At 39.3% G+C, this 25526-nt stretch overlaps 1 protein-coding gene across 1 annotated transcript in view; it reads left to right on the top strand.

Moving 5' to 3' along the window:
- The window catches only part of LOC306850151 (NACHT and WD repeat domain-containing protein 2-like), a gene marked incomplete at both ends in the record, with an annotated part of 63762 nt that overhangs the window by 11799 nt on the left and 26437 nt on the right, over window positions 1-25526 (top strand). The window contains 2 exons of the mRNA XM_079385613.1: window positions 6565-6653; window positions 24092-24208. Of these exons, the coding sequence (XP_079241739.1) occupies window positions 6565-6653; window positions 24092-24208 (206 nt within the window). The remainder of the gene's footprint in view (window positions 1-6564; window positions 6654-24091; window positions 24209-25526) is intronic.

Below are 25526 nucleotides of genomic sequence, written 5' to 3'. Positions count from 1 at the left end.
GACAGACTGACATTCGCCCCCAGAAAATGACAGAACTCCTTCCAAAATTTGGAAACAAATTGGGGTCCCCTGTCGGAGACCACGTCCATCGGGAGGCCATAAATTCAAAAGACGTGATCAACAACAGTAACCGCTGTCTCCTTGGCAGAGGGTAATTTGGGCAAGGGAATGAAATGGGCCGCCTTCGAGAACGTCCATATTGCCCTGGGAGGGCAGTAACAAAATTGAGCGCGATGTGGGACCAGGGTCTCGAAGGGACAGACAGCGGTTGAAGTAACCCTTGCGGGGGTCGATTGGAAGTCTTACCACAAGTACAAACTGAGCAGGCCAAAACAAAATCTCGGATGTCACGAGCCATGGAACCGCCACCAGAATCGCTGTTTAACAAGAAAGCTGGTACGATTCACTCCTGGATGACAAGCCACATTGGAACAGTGACCCCACCGAATAGCATCAGACCGTAATCTCTCCGGCACAAATAACCGACCCGGTGGGCTCCCGGGCATAGCCGTTACCCCTTCTAAAGCTGTGCGAAACTTCGATTCGACCTCCCATGTGAGTGTAGAGACAACGAGTCTCTCAGGTTTAATACACTCGGGAGTGGACGGGTGCTCGGAATGATCAAAAATATGAGATAAAGCATCGGGTTTGATGTTTTTGGAACCCGGACGATAGGAAACGAAAAAGTCAAAACGGGCGAAAAAAAGTGCCCACCGAGCCTGTCTGGAGTTAAGACGTTTAGCGGATCTAATATACTCTTCTTCTTCTTGTTCTTATGATCGGTCCAAACAATAAAGGGTATCCCCGAACCCTCTAACCAATGACGCCACTCTTCCAAGGCTAACATGACTGCCAGCAGTTCTCTGTTACCAATGTCGTAATTGCGTTCAGCGGACGACAAACGATGAGAAAAAAATGCGCAAGGGTGCATCTTGACGTCTGAGGAGGAGCACTGGGAAAGAACCGCGCCTACCCCCACCTCTGACGGATCGACCTCCACCATAAACTGACGTGTGGGATCAGGGGCTATGAGAATGGGAGCTGAAACAAAGTGGTTCTTGAGGTTGGTAAATGCAGCTTCAGCTGCACCAGACCACCTGAATGTCGTTCTGGTGGATGTCAAGGCAATCAGAGGAGTGGCTAGTTGGCTGAAATTGCTAATAAAACGCCTGTAGAAATTGGCGAACGCCAGAAACCTTTGCAGGGCCTTACAGGAACCTGGGGTTGGCCAATTCACCACAGCCTTAACCTTGTCGGGATCCATGTGCATCCCCTCAGATGAGATGATGTAACCCAAAAACGGGACTGACTGTGCATGGAACGCGCATTTCTCCGCCTTGACAAAAAGCCCATTCTCGAGCAGCCTCTGAAGCACTCGCCTGACATGCTGAACATGTTCCTGGAGAGAGGAAGAAAATATCAATATGTCATCCAGGTAGACATATATGAACTGATCAGCCATGTCTCTCAGCACGTCATTAATGAGTGCTTGGAAAACCGTGGAGGAGTTGGACAGCCCGAAGGGCATAACAAGATATTCAGAGTGCCCCCTGGGGGTATTAAACGCGGTTTTCCACTCATCCCCCTCCCTTATGCAGACCAAATGATAAGCGTTGCGCAAATCTAATTTGGTGAAGACAGATGCTCCCTGCAACTGCTCGAAAGCTGAAGACATCAATGGCAAAGGGTAAGTATTCTTTACCGTGATGTTGTTCAACCCTCGGTAATCAATGCAAGGTCGCAAGGAACCATCCTTCTTCCCCACAAAAAAAAATCCTGCCCCAGTGGACGAATGAGCCCGGTTGCTAGGGAATCAAAAATATACTTCTCCATGGCCTCCCTTTCTGGAGCAGAAAGTATAAAGCCTAACCTGCCCTTAGGTGGAAACGTACCTGATACTAGATCTATAGCACAGTCATAGGGACGATGCGGAGGAAGACATCCAGCCCGGGACTTACTGATCACTTCCTTCAGGTCGAGGTACTCCTTGGGCACGTTAGACAGGTTCACCGGTTCATTCTGAAACAAAGAACAAGACACAGATGAACAAGCAGACATAAGACAGGAAGCATAACAAAGATCACTCCATGACGATATGGATCTATGGCCCCAATCCACCCTAGGATTATGACGAACTAGGCAGGGATGGCCCAGAACTACCGGAGCCAGTGGGGATTCTGTGAGTAGAAGACTTTCTCAGTGTGGTTTCCTGAAGTGATGAGGGTGACAGGGCCAGTAGTGTGTGTGATGCAAGGAAGAGTCTGTCCATTGAGTTCATTGACAGAGATTTTATGGACGAGAGGAACAATGGGAATTTGAAGGTGTTGTGCCAAGTTGATGTCCATAAAATTACCTTCCGCTCCAAAATCCAACAGGGCCTGGCAGTCGTGGACCCTGGCTGCCCATTGCAGTCTTACCGGGAGGAGAGTTGTGGACGAGGATTTCTCCAGGGACAATCCACCCAACAGTAACCTCAGCTCTACTGTCGGGCTTGGCCTTTTACTGGACAGTCAGCCAAGACGTGACCCGCATCACAGCAATATAAGCAAAGTCCCTTTGCTCTCCGACGGTCCCTCTCCTCCCGGGAAAGTCAAGCTCTTCCCACCTGCATGGGTTCACAATCGGATGGGAGAAAAGAACGATGAGCATTTAGTTAAAAATGCTCTACAAAGATTGGGCTCACCACCATAAGCTTCTGGTGTGGGTAGACACGGCTCATGATGTTGTCTGATGTTCGTTGAAGTGGAAGGAACTGGCAGTGGAGGTGGCGCAGTGGGCGATCTTAGATGCTGGAATTGGGTTGTGAGCTCGGACACCTGCGCTATCAAGGCTTACACGGCTTGACCAGTCGCTAACATCTGTTCCTTCTGCCGATCCATGCATGCGTTGTTGTAGGACAAAAATTTCCATAGATCCGATGCGTTCGCTGAGTCCATTGTGTGGTCAGATCGTTCTGTCACGATCACAAAAGAGGATTCAGTAGCGAATGTGAAATATAACAATTTATTTGTGAGAGTCCAAGCAAGACATATAGCAAAAGTCAAATGAAGCATGTGCAGAATTGCAGTCACTCTTGGCAGCGCAGGGGCGCAAATGGGCAGCTGTGTATCTTCCTGGAACATACATAATCCTCCATTTACTCATAACAGAATCCAAAGAAGATGAAGAACAGGAACAGGGAACTCGAACACAACCAGGAACACAGCGGGAACACCAAACGATCTGACAACACAGGACAGAATGCACAGGTCTTAAATAGCAGAGCTGATCAGCAACAGTTGGCGCTGATCAGCCCGTCAGCAGTAATCACAGACATGCCCACACACACACATACAGAGCGAGATGAGTCAGTGAACCCATAAACCGTGACACCAGTATTATTATTTTTTTGTGTTAACATAAAAGGGCAGTAATTATAATGTTCTAAAGGTGCAATCCCATTTCCTGCTGTTTGGCAAATGGTCATGGGCAAAATAAAGTTATTTCAATAGGACCATTTGTGAATTTGCAAATTGTGAATTTTGCGTGAGGATGAAATATTTCTCCTTGCAGGAAATTTTGGAGGCATTTGTTTTTAAATATAAGTACAATGTAAAAACATGTATGTACACAAGAAGTGCATTGTACCAAATTATTAATTTATAGCAGTTAAGGCCACTTAATATAAAGTTGGACCATTTTGGATTAAGGCAACATATGTTACATAATACAGACGTAGACTAAATACTGTAGTCACCTCATTATACTCAGTCTTTAAAAATGCGTATTCTTACGTTCACAGGATGAACCTTTGGCTGATTGTTTACAGCAGAAGTCACTACCATAATTTGCGTAAAGCATCTCAGGGTATAGGAAAACCATGGATATAAAACTGACTTTTTCTCTAATGTGACTGCATCTTAAAGTCACAATGAAGTAGAAGTAGCTGCAGATATTTCCTTCTGTACTGTGAAATTTTAAATTCACATTTGCAGGGGTGGGTGGTGGAAGGTCCAACAGAAGGTCCAGATATGATATTTTTATTAAACATTATAAGGTCAAAACATTAACAAATAAAACATATGCACAGGTGAATTGTTCACAATATTTTCGCAACGTGAATTTTCATTTAATGCAGATTTCAAGAGAAGCACTTGCCTTGCTTGGATAATCTTTTTTTTGTTTGTTTGTTTTGTTGGGGTGAGAAAAATAGTTAATAGAGTACAGGAAGACATGAAAAGAGAAGGGAAAGTCAGTTCAAAAGCTAGTGGGTGGGAAACAAAAACTCTAGAGAGTTTCACCACAGCATTAGTTACTGAAAAAAACTTTATAGGACAGCCCAAAAAAAAAATCAGAATGGACAGTTATAAAAGATTTAAAACATGAAAAGCGCATGAGCTATTCAACCCGCCAAAAATCTAAACTAGGTTGACACAGATAGACATGCTGTAGCGAGCTGTGACACGTTGTCTTGGCTGCCTGTATCTAGAGGGTTCAGAGTGCATGATTGCCCTCATCTTCCACAGAGAGCTCTCCAGTCAGATTTTCCTGTTCTCTGTCGCAATATCAACTATCAGTGGAGAGCCTGTTTGCACAATAGCAAACTGATACAGACAAGTAAAAGAGGAAACCATGCTTCGGTAGGGCTGAAATGTGAGTATAAATGGCAAACAAGTTCAGCTACCTTTCACTGTCATTCCCAGGTAAAACAAAGCTTAGCAGAAAGATGCAAAGATAGATGTTTGATTAAGCATCACCTTTGCGTAACGTCACCTTGAAATTAGACTGCTGTGATAGTAAAGCAAATCTTTTCATATTCATATTTGAGAATATTTTAGGTACTGTATCAAAGGTTTGCAATTGTTTTGTGAATAGGGCATTAATGGTGTTTGTTTTTTGTCTTGCTACTAGCTGCTGTGTACAGTAGTAAATACAGTAAAGATGAGTATCCTCAATGTGTCAACTCTCATGCTTCATATTGCCCTGACTGTCTGTGACAAAGGGCATCCTGGAATATTCAACAGTATACACTGCTGCTGTGTGCAAGATTCTGAGGTCACTAGTATATGCTGTTATTTTTGCATTTTAATTTAACTCATTTTATGCAACCAAATTAATTCATAAGTGAATAATTTACATGAATTTCAGATTGTTTTTGCTTTAATGGCAGCAGCAACCAAACTGCATGAACTGCACCAGTTAGTGTCAAACATGACGATCATCTTTTCATATTCTCATTTATCTTGAATATTTCTTATGTTATATCATTGCTATATTTTACATTTTTAAAATCATGCAACTTCGTGTTTATTTCCAGGTTTTCAAATCCACGATTGTCAGTGTGATCTCAGACGCTGTGTTTGTTTTTGCTCTATATACTATCAGCAGAGAACGGTAGTGACTACAGTGTAAGCTGGGGAATCTCAGTTTTCAAGCCTTGCTGGCAGCTGTCCCCTGAGAAAATGCAGTGTATGAAAGAACGGAGTGTTGAAGAGAGAACAAGAGACAGTGACTGAAAGAGAGATGTTTGTACGTGTTTGTATGTGATTTGCTCCTATAAGCAGATGATGTAAAGTATCTTAGAGGGAAAGAACTTCAACCCACTTTGACAAAACTTTGTTTTGTTTTTTTGGACATGTATCACAGGAACAACAGTATTCTTTGAAGTACCATGAAATACAACATTAATACCATGATGCATGAGTATGGTAATCATTCAGTATTGTTGTTGTTTACTAAAAATATTGGTAACACTTTAGAATAGGGAACACTTATTCACTATTAACTACGACTTTTCCCTCAATAAATTCCTAATTTGCTGCTTATTAATAGTTAGTAAGGTAGTTGTTAAGTTTAGGTAGTGGGTAGGATTAGGGATGTAGAATAAAGTCATGTGATAAAGCATTAATATGTGCTTACTTAGTATTAATAAATATAATAGATAATAATATTGGATGAAAAAAGTAAAATAAAAAAACTTAAAAAAAATAGAAATGTTATCTTCGGCAACTAGTTAAAATATAAGTTTATGTTGAAGTACTAAATGACTGAACACTGAAATAAAAACAAAACAAAACAAGGTCACACTTTATTTTAAGGTCTGATTCTCACTATTAACAAACCATTAACTATGACATTAGCCTCAATAAACTCCTAATTTTCTGCTTATTAGTAATTAGTAAGGTAGTTGTTAAGTTTGGGTATTGGGTAGGATTAGGGATGTAGAATAAGGTCATGTAGAATAAGTGCTTTATAATACTAATAAGCAGCCAATAAGTTAATAATAGGCATGCTAATAAGCGACTAGTTATTAGTGAGAATTGGTCCCTATACTAAAGTGTTACTCAAACCAGTAGAAACATAAAAAACATAAAAATTAAAAAATGATGAAAGCACATAAATGAACCAGAAAATATACAAATAAATTCAATATATTAATAAATATACCAACATCATACTTTTTTTGTAATTGCAGCCTGATAAAAATCTGAATAAACTGATTTACAGACATTTACAAATGAAGATTTATGAATATTTACAGATAAAATTCTCAATATTCATGTTTGTTTGTGTTTCCTGCCACAGATACAGAAGCAGAAAGAAATGCTCTGAAAGAACATGTCTATCCTAAACTCCGAGACTTCTGCAGGGAGAACTATGGCATTGAATTCCAGGTAACACAGCCGTCATTTTTCTGTAAATTCTCTACAACAACAATTAAGCTATGAAAAACAGATTTCTTTGTCTTTTTTTCCCCCCTAACCTTCTGCTTTCTTCTTCTCGCTCTGTTGTCTGGGAAGATAACGTTTCTTAGGGACTATTATGTGATCTCAACACTGATATGCCCATGCAAGACGAAAGTATGTCTCTCTTATATTTGCCCTCTGGAGAATGGCCAGAAAAAAAAATCCCTCTTACTCTTCCCCTCCTCTCCTCTGGAGTGGTATTTACAATGCAAATTGTTTGTTGTCTGAGAGAATGGAGCAGTGGGGAGATTTTTATCATGCAATTTGATAAACAAATGCAGGGCCTAGAAGAGGTACCATGGCCATTGGCGCAGACAGTGTGCTGAGATTGAACTGAGGCTACATGGGTGTGGGGCTTGACCTGATTTCAAGAGCGTCCCCTCAAGAAACAGATCTTTATGTAAGACTATGCCTTGTTAAACGCAAGCCTGCTCAGTGAATTTTAGACTGTTTTTAGTGTCACTGAAAACATAAGCAACATTGATAATCGTGATAGTCTCTTAATAAAAAATAAAAAAATTCAGATTCAGATTGCATTTAACAGTGTCATTAAATTATTAGTGATGAAGAGGAAGAAGTAACAGATCTTTACTTCCCAGTTGTGACATACATCTGAAATGGATGGACATGAAATGGATTATCAAATTAGATTTTTGATTTTGAATTTTTGATTGGATGGGTTAGGTGAATAGCTAATAATTCATGCTGTCAGAGACATGCAACGTCAAAACGACATGATCTCATTCACATTCAGCAGAGAACTGCAAACGTCCAGTGACCGCTGGAGACAGGATGCAAGTGTGTCCAGTTATGCAACAAAGTAGCAAAAAGTTTAACTCTATGCAAATGAGCCGCACATTTCAGGAGCAACTACAAAATTGGAGTGAAGTCAGTGTGAGCATGTCTTTAGTCATAATACCAAAATTGTCTGTCTAAAGATTAAATGTTACCAAATGTCAAATTAAAATCCTAAACTTAAAAAATATGTACCAGTAAACACAGTTAAGACTAGTATAAGACAAGTAAACAGTCAGTAATAAAATGAAGACCAAACAAACAAATGCAAGCAATATAACAAAGACATTAATAAGGTAAACAGTGCTTGTTTTTCTAAAGTACATACATAGCAGCAGCATTCGACAATAAACATTTTTCAAGTAAACAAAGAAAGTAACAAAACAAAGTAATCAAAATTACAAAAAAAAACTTAAATTATTGGCATAGTCTTCACTGCATGATTGTTCAAAATAATAATAATAATACTGATTCAGTACAGTAAATAAAATGTACTTTTATCAGTAAAATATCGCTTCAGTATGATTTTCTTTAGTCGAACATCTAACAAGTTTGCAATTGTCAAAATGTTTTAATTAATGCTACATCATAGACAGCAGCAATTCTTTTAGACTGCACTTTACATTGTAAGAAAAAATGCTAATTTTTGTCACATCCGATTTTTACTTTTTCCCGTCTGTTTACTATTTAAGACATAACTGACTATGTTTAAATTGTGTTTACACTGTGTTTACATTTCTGTGGAATAGATATTTTGGTGCCATTAACTGACATACTCCAGCTTTAACAGGGTCATCAGATGCAAAATTCACTTTACAAGATGCTTGTACATAAATGTGTGTTGGAAGTGTGTGTACACATCTATCCTATAATGATAAAAATCCACCCAGTGTTTTTTTTTTTTTTAAATCCCTATTTTAAAATCACCTGACAGGAATCAGGCTGCCCTAAGATTCCTGTCAGAATGATGTAGTTCTGCACAGGCCACTCCCACGATAGTTGATTGACAAGGCTGCCTTATCTTAGACCTACCCTGAGTGAGCTGAGAGCTGTCCGCCATTGTGTCGACTCTGGTGCAGGGGAAGACAAGAATGTCTCTAATTAAGCGATTGAAGTGTTTAGTTGTTGGATGTAATCATGAACATAGCAGTCGTCATTAACTCCCGACATCTGAGCCGCTGAAGACGCAGAGGATTAACGTTACTTTCGTTCTGAAGGGAATACGCCGATCCCGATCTGCCTAAATGCACCTATGTTCGTGCGAATCATTCATGATCCAGCTTCATCTACATAAGAAGCGACTATAAGTGTTTTTATGAATCTTTGCAAATCGCCTTTCCTCATAATGTGCTAGTTAGCCAGTTTCGCGGCTGAAGTTTACAGACTGCTTGTCACCTCACGGAAGAGAGGGGCGGTGTCAGCCGAGCTCATTAGCATTTAAAGCAACATGGACTATAATGGCTTGATAAAAACAGAGATGATTTTGACAGGGTAAAGAAGGTGTTTTTTAATACAACCATTGAGAATTTTTTTAACCAAAGTATGTTATAGACTTTTCATTAAGACCCAGAAGAATCATATCAAAAAATGGGCATCCGATGACCCCTTTAAGATACCTCTTCTTGAGTCCTGGTGTTATCATCTCCTCATCCATCATCATAGATGAGCCATTATATCACTGCTTATCTTTTCATGAGTATGTCAGTTTATGCACATCAGGTGTGACTGATTTGAGAGAAGGATGGGACATCAAGGTCAGTCAGGAATAATGGGTTAAATAAAAATCTCTTCAAATATGAGATTTTGGGATGGAAACTAGTCATGTCCTATTGCTCAGACCTATTGTGATTACATTGCTTATAAATTAAATGATTATAAGTCAAGTGGGTTCGTAACAGCGCATACCTGGGATGAATCATTCCTTTCAGAAAATCAAGTGTTTTGAATCACAAAAGTGCACATTTAGTGCAGTTCTGTGATTTAAAATATTTGATTGAAAAACCACTGAACAGATATTACATCATATTCAAATGTTACCACTATTACACTGAAGAAGAAAAAAACCGTCCTTAATCCTCATCAGTACTTGTTTTGTTTTCCAGTAAAAAAAATAAAACATTCTTTTTAATTAATTTCAAATTTAAATTTAAATATAGAGCTATTTAGGGTTAAATTTACAACAATACTGAATAAATGAAACCCATTCAAGTGTTGTATTAAGTTACACAATTTTGCATCGGAAGTAAATGTTTTTAATACCTTACGGGTTCAGTCAGGACCACTTTCGTCAAAGTATATTTATTACATAAAAGCATACAGTTAATGTTGGCGGTATGGTTCTGTTCTGGGCAAACTCCACGCGCCCGTCCATGCAGCCATGCCTGGACATAGCAGGGAGAGCAGCAAATCAAACCCCCCTGGAGTTGTAGAAAACCTCCAGATACATAGAGCATGATTGCTATGTACTCAAACACCTCAACAGATATATTTAGTCCCATTAGCCATTCCACGTCGCCTCTGGTCCCACATTGCAGTCGACTTCGTCACAGATCTCCCCAAGTCAGAAGATTATACCTGCATACTCGATGCAGTTGACAGATTCTCCAAAGCCTGCAAGTTAATTCCCCTCCGGGGTTTACCCACAGCCCTCGAAACAGCAGAGGCCCTCTTCCATGATCTCTTCCGCACCTTCAGCATCCCGGAAGATGTCGTCTCCGACCGTGGGCCACAGTTTGTCTCCCGTGTCTGGAGACAAATTCTTCAAACTCCTCGATATCACCGTCAGTCTCTCCTCAGGGTATCACCCCCAAACTAATGGCAAGACTGAGCGGAAGATTCAGGAGATTGTGAGATATCTCCGGGCTTACTGTCATGACAACCAGCACAGCTGGAACCGCTTCCTCCCGTGGACCGAGTTTGCACAAAATTCCCTCAAGCAAACCACCACCGGCCTCACCCCTTTCCAGTGCATACTCGGCTACCAACCCCCTCTGTTTCCCTGGACAGAAGAGCCCTCTGACATTCCAGCTGTCGACCACTGGTTCCAAGTGAGCGAGAGAGTTTGGGACTCAGCTCAAGTCCAACTCCAGCAGGCAGTGCGGAGACACGAGACCTATGCAGATGCCGGTCGGTCTGCCACCCCCATCTATCGTCCTGGAGATAAGGTCTGGCTCTCCACTCGGGAAGCTGAGTCCCCGTTATATCGGTCCCTTTACCCTTTACTCCCTGCACAGTATTGTATCCATCCAGCATTCCATGTCTCACTCCTCAAGCCTGTCTCTCCCTCTGTCACAGAACCCGACGAGCCTGCAGTACCTCCTCCTCCCGAGATCATCGAGGAGCCCCTAGTCTACAGGGTGCAGGACATCTTGGACTCTCGGCGACGGGGTGGCCGCCTGGAATATCTTATTGACTCGGAGGGATACGGGCCGGAGAAAAGATCCAGGGTGGCCCGGGATGATGTGCTGGATCCCTCCCCCCTATCTGAGTTTCACCAGAACCACCCTGACCGTCACGCACCCAGAGGCCATGGCCGACCCCGTCGCCACAGTCACCGCAGTCTCCACCGACGACACTCGCCCGATCCCAATCCCCTGATTTCTGATCACCGCCACCTGTCAGCATTAATCAGCAGCACTATATCCCTGCACTCCTCCTGTTCACTCACTGTCTGGTCTCAAACATTTTATGTTGACTAACCTGACCCACTTACCTTTTGTCTACCTACCAGTTGCTCCTGTGCTCCACCATCTCCATGCTCCGCTGTTCCCTCTGGATCCACTGGATTATGAAACAAGGACATTTACACTCAGATAAGCCCCAAGAGACTTTCCCATTCCCCATTTGCTTACGCGGACTTACTGCTCATCTCATTCCCCTCTGCTGCTTTTCAATAAACCTGTTGTTTGTATGGCACTTACCTCTGTGTCCCATGTCTATCTGCTGACACCGATCAAATATCCTTTCTCAACCTCTTTAGCCAATAGACTGTAGACTACTTCGAGTTCTTTGAGATATGACTGAAGATTATTACAGACGTGAGATTTTTTTGGGAAGGAAAGTTAAACCAGCAAGAAAACCTTTAACAAGTCCAGATATCAAATAATTCACAAAACATCGATTAGGATGCTTCTTCAATGCTCTGTGGAGTTCAGGAGCATTGACAGGCGTAGAAGGCTTTATTTTTTATTTTTCGCTGCACGCATTCTTCGTGGACACACGGACTTGGGATGCCCATCTCCACAATAACTGCAAGCATGAATAAACTTACAATTAGAGAACCTGCACACACTTTCATTGAAATTATAACACATGGAAGTATGGATCATAGGGGTAACCTAGAATTTGAGCCCGCAGCTGAGGAGAGATGGCAACGGCTGGTGGAAAGAAGGGAGCTCCAGTGACAGGAGCTGGAATAGCCGTAGCTAGAGACCTGCGCGGCAACAGACCTGCAATTCCAGAAGCAGCTGAAGAGGAAAGAGCAGAAAAATCGGGAGCAGTAGGAGCTGGTATCAGAGAAGGGATGGTTTCTGTGGCGATCGAAGAAGAGGGCCGATTTTCTAGTGTTTGAATCCTGGCGTCAAGGTTGGACAGGGAGCGTTGGATGCTCTGGAGGGCTGTCATCATGGGATCCTCTGCCGACTGAACCTGGGAAATGTTGTCGGATCTTTTGGTACTTCTCCTCTTCGGAACAGGAGCATGAGTGGAACGGGAGATATTTTCCAAAAGAAATTCGAAAAGTTCTTCATGATTTATCCCCAGAGGTGCCTGAATATTTTGGCAATGTAAAGTAGCGAGCATTTTCTCAGCGGGCCAATCTGCGATGAGTGGAGCTGGCATTTTATTGGGCAGACGCGAACTTCTGCGAACAGAGACTGCAACATCATCTAGATCATAATTCTCACCAATGTTACGCGAGAAAAGCTGTTCTTCCTCTGATTCCTGATCAGACATGGTGAGTAGAAATATAATGACTTGTGCTAAAACTAGCAGATTTTTCATTGCGAAACGCATTAGAGTAAAGCCATGAAACAGTTAGAAGTGTCATGCAACCAAGCAATAGAAGAGAGGCTGAATGAATAGGATTTAAATAGACCTCTGTAATATGTGTCGAAACCAGAGTGGTACACGTCAGGAACAGCTGATCATCAGCTGATGCGAGCTTGACTGACGTGGCCTGTCTGAACTAGCGCGATGCTCAATATATGCTGGTGAATAAATTTGTTTTTTTTAATTACATTTATCTCATTAAAGTTAGTTAGGAAAGCAAAGTTATTGTCAGAGAGGAAGAGGAAAACTGAAAGAATTGGGGTGTGAGAGAGAGAGAGAAGGTGAGAGAGAGTGAAGTGAGAGACAGACAGAAAAAGAAGGGAGTTCTCTCAACCAGAAAATATGATGTGGCAAATTGCGATTCTTTCTGGTCACCGTTATTTGATTCTATTTCCTGTGGAGTCCCTGAGAGGGATGGATGCTGGATAGAGTGTGTCTGTGTACATGTGTGTGTGAGGCTACATTTCTCTGCCCAAGGCTTCATCCCAGTCCAGTCACAGAACACACACACACACTCAATCCCCTTAGCAGTGGCGGGATCAGGCCTGGAAGCGTTGTAACATGACAGTGTGGGACTCTGATAGGCTTTCACAGTGTAGGGGAGCGAATTACGTTGTGTACCATAATCTGCTTTATATGAAAAGTTATAATGATAAGACTTTGTTTTTATTGAGTCAATTTTTGAGATTCTTTTTACACATAGCATGCTATACCATGTTTATTCTTGGTGTCCAAATGATATTTTAATCAGTCATTCTTACAATTGATTATATATTAGAGATTTGACATCTCCTTTTTCTATTTCCTGATATTGAAATATCTTGCTGCAAGATAATTATACATATAATAATTTCTATTAGAGGTTGTCTGATGGTGGATTTTTGCATATATGGATAACTAAAACTGGAAACCCCAATGAAAAGCCCAAAATCTAATGTTTTCAATCTTTCAAAATCTTTAATGTCCCTTCAAACAAAACAAAGCTCAAAGAGATAAAAAATGAATGATCTCCTTTCCTCACATGACCCCCACATAGTCTCGCTGTCGCCACAGACCATAGAGGTTCACACTTAAACCTCAACTGACTATTTCAACAACTGTGTAATCTGTTCACTTACATCCCGATGAGCTTCCAGTCAACTTGATCACATCAACACAGGGCCAGTTTTCACACATCACACACATAAGCACAAAGTCCTGTTTTCATACCAACACCACTTCTTAATGATGGGCTTAATAATCCAACGAGAGTGCAAGAGAGGAGCTGTAGGCACTTGCAAATCGCTGGTAATGCTGTTTGGCTGCCATGACGACCGTAGCAGAGGAGAGGTTTGATTACAGGGCTGGAGTCGAGTCTAAATGTGTCAGGTAGCCTACTGAACTGCCTTATTTGCATATAAACACATTTGTATAAATGTTTATTAACTTATGAGTTTGGTACGGCTAAGTTGGATTCACAGGAGATAAACAAATGTGATAAATGTTGCCCTGCACAATATATACACACAGTAATAATGGTTTCTGACAAAATAAATAAACAAACAAACTGTTGTTTCTGCTGTAAAAAAAAAAAAAAAAAATTCAAGATGTGAATATGCTAATATATCTACTAATTAATTGATAATGAGTTTAATAATTAATATATCTCCTTCAAGCTATGTAAAATTATTTCAGATTTTTTTGTCTTTTCTTTTCTTTTTTTGACAATATTGGCTTATAGTCGTGGTTTAATTAGAATGTTCAGTCACACTTTATTTTAAGGTCCAATTCTTGCTATTAACAAACCATTAACTACAACTTTTGCCTCAATAAACTAAATAAAATATGGTCATGCAGAATATGTTCTTTATAAGTACTAATAAACAGCCAATATGTTATTAATAGGCATGCTAATAAACAACTAGTTAATATTGAGAATTGGTCATAGACTTTTGACTGTTTTTATTTCTCATATTTAAAGGGCTGATTAACTTATGAAGTATTATTTGATTTACACAGCATGTAGTCTGGGGCATGTTGTTACACCACATGGTGTAGCATAGAACAGAGAATCACAATGGAACCTTCCATTTAACTGCCCATTATAGATGTTTCAGGAAAATCTAAACAGTTAAAAAAAAATTCAAACCACAAAAATATAACATTTGTGAAACTAACAAATTTATGTAAATATACAGATAATAATGTGTAGCTAGCAATTACTATAACTAAATAATAGACAATGTATTCATACATTCATGCAATGCCATCATCTCAAAAATCCTGTTACCAAGCCAGCGGACAAAACTAAGTCCTTTTTTGAACTAGATACAAACTACTGCTGGACTTTTGTCTCAAATTGTGATTGTGGCCAGTCTCTTCTACAATTTTTGTTCTGTTATTGTGATCAAATGAATGTCCTTCAGAGCTTTCCTGTGGAACTAATGGATTGTGACATCCACAAAAGGTGCATTAACACAGAAAAGTGTATAGGTGGGGGAAAACGATATTAGCAGTTTGTGCCTGGGTTAATTAACTTGCTTAAGGTCATAAAGGTAGTAGAGTGGGATTATGACCTATGTAACCATCATTTGGTGCCTCGTTCGCACTTCTCAGCAGGCTATGAATCCAACCCCAACCCCTACAGTCACCCTGGGAATTCATGGCCTGTTGTGTAAGAGCTCCATGCTGGCGAGAGCACATTGGATCTGTCAGCACTCATTGGAGCTTCAGCAGATGAGAAGGTGAGAAAAAGGGATGTAAAACAGCCGAAGGGTAAACAGAAAGAGACAGAGAGAGATGAAAGATAGAAGGACTGAAATGCAAACACTCCTTCCTCATGGGGTTTGGAGGTTACGCCTTGGTGTTGGTGCGTTGATCCATGGGCTTGTGTGGAATTGAGGTGGCTTCTACATTTTCAGCTGGAGCGCATCGATTAGACATTTGCAGAAAAAAAGGGCCATTTTCATTCCAGGCATAGACATGATTGATGTAAAGGTTTTATGGTTTTAACATTTGGCTGCTCTCTTCTCACGTCTCTCTCTCTCTCTCTCTCTCTCTCTCTCTCTCTCTCTCTCTCTCTCTCTCTCTCTCTCTAAATTGAAAAGGCAAGCAGGCTAGGCAGCTGGTTGCCATAGCAGTAGTCTAATTGCAGAGGCACTCAAGAGCAGTGCATTGTGGGTTGTTTGTGAGATGAGATGAGATGAGATGAGATGAGATGAGATGAGATGAGATGAGATGAGATGAGATGAGATGAGATGAGATGAGATGAGATGAGATGAGATGAGATGAGATGACATGGAGATTGGTGACTGCTCCGAGGGGTTGAGGAACATGGTTCTCTCTGCAGGGTGGGTGAGCTAACAGCCTCTTAAATCAGGGGACTTCTGACAGGCCTTTTTATTCCTTGCTTTCTGCCATTTGCTATCTTACGGTTTTCATCTCCTGGCGTGCCTCTATTTCACTCCTACTTTTGCTTTTGTAGATGCTTGTGTTGTCTTATTCTCTTATTCTCTTCTTGTTTTCAATAATTTAAAAGTGTAAGCGTAAGATATAGTGTTCGACCAATGTACACGGTGGAGAATCATATTTCTCTTCTAATTGGCCCTTAATGGGGGCCATCAGTTGACTCATTTGTCTTCTCTTAAAGTGATACATTCATGTAGAGACAGGAGCCAGAAGGATGATAAATCATTACTCGTCTCAGGAGAATCTGTGGGACTTTTCATCAGGGTGAAACTGGCAACTGCATTGTAAATGATGTTTGTATCCTCCGCTCAATCGTTTTGGATCTCATCATGAAATCTGCTCATAACTCTGTGATTTCTAACCATTTGACTCTTGTGCTGTTTACCATTTAGATGATCGTTTTCTATTTAGCAGAAGTAGTGATCGCTACAGGCAGCCAAAACAAGCTGAATCTTAGATTACAGTTTCTGTTTACTGATACAGTATAGCTGTTTGTAGATATGTGTAATTATATATGGGTTGTTATACTAGTTAAGAATAAAGTGCAACATTTTTTTTGTGAAATATATCATACCCCATGTGCATCTAAAATACACTATGGAATTTCGATCACACTTTATTGGTCCTGTTTTCACTATTAATCAACCATTAACTATGACTTTTGTTTTTGTTTGCTTTTAACTTGATGTTTATTTATTTATTTAGGCACTCCCTTTTGACTAGGACGTCCTTGCTTCCTCGGGAATGCATTGATAACCTCTAATCAATGCAATTTTGAAATTTCAAATTTGAGAAAGAAGTCACAGCTGGTCCATGTCTTGCTTGTATTGCATAATTCATTCTGATAATTATTTTAAATATACAGTATTCACTCATATGTATACACACAATATGTACAGATATCAATGAATGTAAAAATTCTGCCATAGAAGCCTAATGGTCCCGATATATGTGCTTCTCTATATGAATAATCATGTCACCATCAAGTAATTGACAGCATGTCACCCAAATACTTTCATTACAAAACAAGACTGTTCCTCACAACAGATTTCTTTTTTTTTTATTTATTAAGTCGCATTCAAAGATTTGCCTCTGTTCTTTAATTCAGGGGTGTTCTGTGGGCAGTTTTTCAGGGTAGTTTTACATTTATTTACATTTATTCATTTTAGCTGACGCTTTTATCCAAAGCGACTTACAATTGCTATACATGTCAGAGGTCGCACGCCTCTGGAGCAACTAGGGGTTAAGTGTCTTGCTCAGGGACACATTGGTGTCTCACAGTGGATTCGAACCCGGGTCTCTCACACCAAAGGCATGTGTCTTATCCACTGCGCCATCACCACCCCATCACAGTTTTCTGCATGATTTCATTCCATCTTCAAGGCATCGTCTGAAAGTTCTCTGAATAATCAGGAAAACCGAGGAGAAAAGAGAAGAAGCGCGAGACGTTGTCCTTTGAAGACAGATTATAGATGCAGTAAAGCCTGAAAGTATTAAAACCTGTCAACAACAGTGCTTGAGTTATTTTGTCGATGATTTTTTGGGGTGAAATTTTCCATTGATTTAGTTTATGGCTATACTTTGATGTCACCTCAAATGTCTTCAGGGCAAGTTTTTAATTTAAATGTAGAACTTTTCCAGCACTGACATTGACCAGTACGACACACTTTCACCCTTTATAACCAGCCATTTGGGATTTATGAAGCATTATGTTTGCAAATCCTCAGTTTGAGCTATGTAATTATGTAAATACAGTCATATTTGCCTCATGTTATGAAATTTTATGGCCAGAGCCCTCAGTAGCTGAGTGAACCTCATCATCATTTCTTTGGTTGCACTATTAGTGGAAAATGGCAGCATTTCAATCTCTTTTACTCCATGTCGGTGTGCAATATACTGTGTTTAATGATACTCGCTGCATATGCGTGTGTGTTGTCTTTGAAAAATGTGATTGTGTAGCCTTGTGCTTGTGTGGTTTAAATGTGGGCTGTAATGCATTAAAGGAAGGGAGGAAACAGAATTCAGTGTTTGTAATATTCTTTGCTCATGATACCAGTTAAATTGAGCTGTTTTCATAGTTCATAACAATGTGATTAGGTTGTCATTTACAAATATGGGCATCATTAAAGTAGATGACAGCTGTCGTAATTTAAGGAAACAAGTGTGTTCATAAAACCTTGTGTTAGCATACGGGGAATATGCTAAGCCATTAATTTCGCTAAGCTCATATGTTGGACTCTGCTAACTCATCCACTTATTACAAATTTAATGGCTTTGTGGCTCGAGTTCCCCAAAATATCATTGTTTTGCTGAACATCACAGCTTTTTAACTGTCTTGTCAGCTCCTTGATTAATTTTCTTAGGCTTGTTTTTATGAAAAGCATCAGCTGCATGCTAATTGTCTCCTTGTGTCCCTCTCTCAGTTGTTCAGTGAAATCTAAGGAGGGTGTGTTTGTCATCTGTGTTGTCGTGTCCAGATGTTTGGGCATATTAGCCGTCTATATACCTTGTTATCAGTCTTTCCCAGGGGCTCTGCTGTCACACTCTAATTGCTTGGTTAGTTAATAGTTCAGATCCATCAAGCTCAATGTGTGTAAGTGTTTGTGCACGAGTGTCAGTGCGTGCGTGTGAAAGCATGACTGATTGCACTCGCTCTGTTTGATTGAAAACAGTTCTCCCACCACTTGCTCCACTGCCAGCAGCCAAAACGCAATCCAGCCAATAAGAAAACTACTTGCCAGTCTTTGCTGTGATCTGCCAATCACAAAGAATGATCAAATCACTGCTAATCACACTTGAAGCCTGTTAGTTGACATTTCTGGATTAAACAAGCTTGTCATGTTCTTACACCTGATGACAATGTAGAAGGTCATTAGTGTGTTGACATGCATGGTCTTACATTGAGTGCTTAATAAACCAACAACATGTAAAGCCATGTAAACACGGTTTAAGCAAAACCTGATATTTGCCCTTTATCCTGATTTCACTCTGTATGTAAACATCTGTAATGGCTTTCTGGCGGCTTACTTGTGTTTTTGGTGCATGTGTCTATTTGCATTTTCATTGCATCATGAGGATTGATTGATTGATTGATTGATTGATTGATTGATTGATTGATTGATTGATTGATTGATTTTTTAATAGATCAGCAATAGTGTATATCGAGGGTTGAGAACCAGATATACACATGTAAGTGACATTTTTGGTGAAATGGAGATATATACATCAAATGAAAGCTCTTAATGAGCTCTTTCTACTGGCAAAAGTACTGTCATCCATGAGTGTACACATTTTTATAATAAACAACTGAAATCAGTACACAAAGTCAGATCAAACTGTGGTAAAATTTTTGTTTTGGCTCTCCTGTAAAGTTGGTGAAATGTCACTTACGCCCTTCTGGTTCTCAACCCTCGATATGTAAAACCTGTCAAAACCTCAGAATGTTACAATTAATACACTGGTAACACCTTCCGTTAAGGCTCAATTTGCTAATCCGTTAGCTATTATAAACAATTAACAGTGCTTTTAATAATATAGGTTCATGTTAATATTTACATATACTGATTTGTTATTATGAATTATTATGAATAAACATTATTATGAATGAAAAATGTGAATTGAAAACAAAATAAACACCTATATATTTCCCAGGTTATGTGAGCTTTTGAGTAACTAAGAAATGTAATTACTGTATTAAGATCCTTGTTTTTGCTGTTTGCTGGTTTTATTTAAACTTTTGCTGTTGTCATTTTTGTTGTGTTGTGATGTTAAGAGCTCATCTTTTTACATTTGTTGACTGTCACCGTTCTTGAAGTTTGTGTGTCAATTATTGATATATTGAGATCTGTGTTAAACCTTTTAAATCTATATCCCATAGATCTTTGATTAGTCAAATAATTTCTTCTTCAGAATAAACAATTCAGTTACTAATTGAAAAAGTTGCTGAACAAGAAATCTGTAGCTGCCTTTACCAATTTATTGGCCAATGAGGAATATACAAATTTAAATTGACACAAAACAGAGCTATTTTATATTAATTATTTTGCAGTGCAGTAGTAAATGCTGTTTGCTAATGCTATACTATGCTAATTGCTAATGTTGTACATTAGGCCATGAACTAATAATATAATATTTAAAAAAAAATGAAATGACTTTATTGTAAAGTTTTACCAATACTCTTTTTCCCTTACAGCCAATGGATTTTCCTTTTCAGCTTTATAACGTATACATAAAAAGCTGGACATTTTTCATGTGAAGTATTTCTCTCTTGATTAGCATAGAGAGGTTTAGTGTAGAGCTCACATTATGTAGGCAGTCTCTTGTGCTTTATGTGCTCTTGGATGGAAGCCATGATTGTATTTGTTAAATGAAGTCTGGGAGGATGTCAGGAATCACAGTGGCTTGGTTTTTGCCAGCGGAGCAAAATAAATGTGTTTGGGGTCCTAAAGAGCAACCACAATGTGAATGACATCAGAATTTTATTGGACTTGCTTGAGATTGCGAGAAAGAGAAAGACGTGATCAGCATAGACACATTTAAATCAACATCAAATTAAACTAATCACACTCATACTCACACACTGAACAGATGTGATCAGCACACACACACACACACACACACACAGAAACACATACTTGATTACCGAGCCCCAGTCCTTCAGCATACTCGGATGCGTGCAGCAGAGAGAGATTCCCCCTACAGCGTGTTTGCCGTTTGAATTATCTGCACCAGTGACACTGATTCTGACAAATGTGTCCAGGGATATCCCTGTGTCCTGCCATACTGGTGCTGAGGAAATGTTCTGTCTCTCTTCATTAAGTCCATTACTACACACACACACACAAAGACACAAGCAATTTCACTCCCTCAGTCTCTTGTTCCTCCGTCATTTTGCCACCAGTGCAGGTGAACTATTTTTGGTTTGTGGGTGCAAGAGTGTGTATATGTGTAAATGCATCTGTCTGTGTGTTTTTTATGCAGATAGAAACACCAAGTATATTATTTAAAAATGAAGCATAGCATCAGTTCAGGCAGGCCAGGTCAGTCAAGCTCGCATTGGCTGACGACCAGCTCATCCGTGTTTACCTATAGGAATTAAGCACATAGCAGTCTGCATTCTATTTAAGTTGCCTTTTCAGCTACACTTCAGCTGCTCCTATCGTGCTGCACTGTGCTCATTATTGCTTTCCATCCCCAGCTCCTCCACCATCTGACAGCTCCTTACTTGATCACTTAAACTCCATCCATTAAGCGAATCTGGAATTTGCTTAATGGATGAAAATTCTGAATGAAAATTCTTTTCCTTCTTGACGTGATTGTACCTCATTTTAGATATAGTCTCTTGTATAATGAAGCACAGTTTTTGTATTATAAATCAGTGTTTATTATGCAATGATCTGTTTTAGCCTATGTTAAAAATAATTCTGTTGAAGCTGTTCTATAATGACACAGGGGGAAATAGTGTTGCTGCACTTCCTGCTCTATCCAGGCAAGACTGTATGGACAGGTGGAGAGTTTTTGCCCAGAACGGAATCATACTAACAATCTTAATTTTTGCTATTTGCTAATGAATGCTTTGGTGAAAGTGGTGCTGAGTAATCAAATTAAAATAAGGCTTAAGACAAATCAATTATGTGATCAATGATCAGTGATCTCAGGGGTGGTCAGCATCGGTCCTGGAGAGCCACAATCCTGCAGAGTTTTGTTCCAGATTGATAAATAGGCACCTGCCTGTAGCTTTCAAGTGACCCTAATGCTGCGTTCATGCCTTTATGCCATAATAACCGTAATTCTGAGATGACAACACGTGACGTTCAACTCAGTGCTGTTCTCGTCCTCGGACTAGGGATTATCCGTTTCTATAGCGACAGTCAACAAAATTAACTTGCGACCATGTAAAAATGTTATTGGCAGCTGTAAAACACATAACATTACATTTTTATGCTACTGCTAAATATTGCAGAACACAGAAACCGTGTCAGGTAAAAAATAATTACAAACCATTTGTTTGCTGTTATTATTAATGGCGGCGATAAATATTGCTACCCTAAGCAAACAACAACAAAATAGTAACAGTATGAACACTTACACAATGTGTTTTTATATTATAGTAAATTATAGTATCTACATATGTATCTATTTTCCCCTTTTTTTAGAGCAGTAATGCCATTTTTCTCTGGTTCCGCGTGAGGTGCAGCGGTCACGTGGTACAAGCAGTAGCTCTCAGAAAATTCCCAGTTCACAAATTGTAATTACGAATTCTAAGAGGACGTGAACGCTTTTTACAAGTTGGTATCTCGTTTTTACGGTTATTACGATATGGCGTGAACGCACTTTTAGACCTTGATTAGCTTGTTCAGGTGTGTTTGAATAGGGTCAGAGTGAAACTCTGCAAGACTGTGGCTCTCAGTGATCTTTTATGTGGAATATAATATGTGATATATTGTATGCACATTTTTTTATTGTATTGTACTGCTGTTGTTTTATGTTGTATTGCCCAGGGAGTGCAGAAAGCAAATTAGCTTTATAGCAAAATCTGGTATAACAGCTGTGTTGTACATTGTCCCTGTTGAGTAAATAAAATAAACTAAACTAACTTAAACTCAGTCATGCTCCCAGATCTAATGTATCATACAATCTGTTGGTTTTCTGATTTAATATATTTTAAATTGTAATTTATTCAGGTGATGGAAAAGCTGCATTTTCAACAGCCATTACTTCAGTCTTCAGTGTCACATGATCCTTCAGAAAGCAAAGCCTACTAATATGCTGATTTGGTGCTCAAAAAACATTTCTTATTCTTAACAGTGTTGAATACAATTGTGCTGCTTAATATTATTGTGAAGACTGTGAAAAAAAAATCTGGATTTGTTGATGAATAGAAAATTCAGAAGAACAGTAGTTTAATATTAAACTTTTTATCAATTTAAACTTAATTTAAATTTTAACTTTTAACCAGTAGGTTACCATAATTTTAATTAGGAAAATTCTGTTGGAATGTTTGCCAAATACTGACTGAAAAGAATGTGCACCAGAAATCACTTTGTGTGTTATTAGTATGACCTGGGGTCCTTAAACTATCAAAAGGAGTATTACAAGTTTAATGGCATCTCTTGTTACAAATTTTATCAAAAGAAAGTATGGTATTTAAAATAAATAATGTGCTAGGTGTTGAAATCCCCCCAAATATCCTTCTAACCTCAAAACAGTAGGGCAGCTGGCATATTGTTCTTCATAGCAATCAGTATACAAGACAACCCTTTTGAATGGCTCTGTGTGAGGTTATAATGCTGTTGTTGTACATACATATGTGCAGTCAAACTCAAACTATTGTAGTGATTCTGAAAACACACTCAAAATTATTAGAGACTCTTAATTGTGAGCAGTATGCAGTTTAATGTGTCCCAGCGTGAGTGCAGCATTTAGCTGACTGCAGGAACACATTCTCAGCATTGCTCTTCTTGTTACGCTCCTCTCTTCCTTTCTCTCATTCTCTCTGTCTCTCTCTGTCTCTTCCCTCATCCCTCTCCCTGTGGTTCCTTTTAAAGTGCTAATGTGTGCTGAAAGAGTGTGGAAATTCATACTCTCCCAGGCATTCATTACTCCCTTATTCATTAGATCTTCCTTACTTAGTAATAAAAAAGAATTAGGCTTTAGTTAAGGGTGTTGATATATAGGTCTTATAAAAATTTTATTCTTCAAGTGCCTCTATGAATCCTGTGGCAGTTTTTTTTTTTTCATTGTAAGAAAAAAAGTAACCGGAACATTCCACTAAACTGTCGGTGCAGACTCGAGAGGAGCATGTCGACATGTTGCGGTTTGAGCATCCCGAGTTACAGTTCATGGACTTTTCCTGATCCCATCCCACCTTGCTTCCTGTCAACTTAATGTCCTATCAAAGACATAATACAGCAAAAATAAATCTTTAAAAAGAAAGAAAGAAAGAAAGAATGAACATTCCACTAAACTTCTCCTTATTCAAATCTAATAAGTTGCAACTGGAAGCTGTATGCATCAGTGTGTGTATATATTTCAGAGGTGTGTTAAATAGTTGTGTATGTGTGTGTGTTTTCCAGGTGGTCGACCTGTACTGGGGAATTGATCCAGAGGAGTGGGACAGTCCAGAGCTGCAGAGACTACGGATGAAATTACTGGAAGAATGTCTGAAGACTTCAGCCGGTCCATGCTTTGCTGTGGGTATATATGACATTTCATCAAACCATTAACAAGCAACTCTGTTGTAAACTACAACTATGTTGTAAATCCCAAATATATATAGAGAGAGACATTGGTAGTAATTAGTGGTCGACAAACATATCTCCATAACCAAAATATTGACCTATATTTGGCAGTTTTTAATTATCTGCATTAACCGAAAAGTTTTTTTTTCTGTTTGGCCAATACGAGTCAGAAGCAGGATTTTTATTTTCACATAGAATTTAGGGTTGTTTATTTTACTAGTGTTTTTGATTATTTCTTTAGCCTTCTTTATTATAGAATCAAGGAGTAGTATCTAAAGTTAAAAAAAAAAAAATATATATATATATATATATATATATATATATATATATTTATTTATATAAAAAAAAATTATATATATATTTATATAAAAAGTTATGGTTAAGACATATTGTTTGAAAATATTTATATTTTGAACATGCTGTTCTTTTTAACTTTTTATTCATCAAACAATCCTGAAAAAAGTATCACAGGTTCCAAAGTCGTGGCCTAATGGTTAGAGAGTCGGACATGTAATCCAAAGGTTGCGGGTTCGAGCCCCCGGCCGGCAGGGATTGTAGGTGGGGGGAGTGAATGTCCAGCGCTCTCTCCACCCTCAATACCACGACTGAGGTGCCCTTGAGCAAGACACCGAACCCCCAACTGCTCCCCGGGCGCCGCAGCATAAAATGGCTGCCCACTGCTCCGGGTGTCTGTTCACGGTGTGTGTGTGTGTTCACTGCTGTGTGTGTGCACTTTGGATGGGTTAAATGCAGAGCACGAATTCCGAGTATGGGTCACAATACTTGGCTGAATGTCACTTCACTTCACTTATTCACTTATAAAAAAATAAAAAAGCAGCACAACTATTTCCAACATTGATAATAATTCAAAATGATTTTGGAAGGATCATATGACACTGAAGACTAGCTACTGCAATGGCTACTGAAAATTCAGCTTGGGTTCACAGGAATAATTTATATTTTAAAGTATAATAAAATAGAAAATTACTGTTTTAAATTGTTATAGTATTTCACAATATTACAGTTTTTTTCTCTATTTTTGATTAAATAAATGCAGCCTCGATGAGCAAAAGATACTTAATTAAAGAACATTAATCTTGCTGATCCCAAACTTTTGAACGGCATATATACTGTATATCTCACACCTCAGAAGTATATAACTGCAGCACAGCACATGACAAACAGTGTCATGAGTCTGATGAGAAATCTGAAAGGAGCAGTAAATGGGTATGATGTCTCTCTAGTCAGTGATAGCAGGCTCACAGAGACA

This window comes from Barbus barbus (assembly GCF_936440315.1).
Source record: "Barbus barbus genome assembly, chromosome: 1".
Taxonomy (NCBI): domain Eukaryota; kingdom Metazoa; phylum Chordata; class Actinopteri; order Cypriniformes; family Cyprinidae; genus Barbus; species Barbus barbus.
The sequence above is the reverse complement of the archived record's forward strand: the minus strand, read 5'-3'. Positions and strand labels throughout refer to the sequence as shown.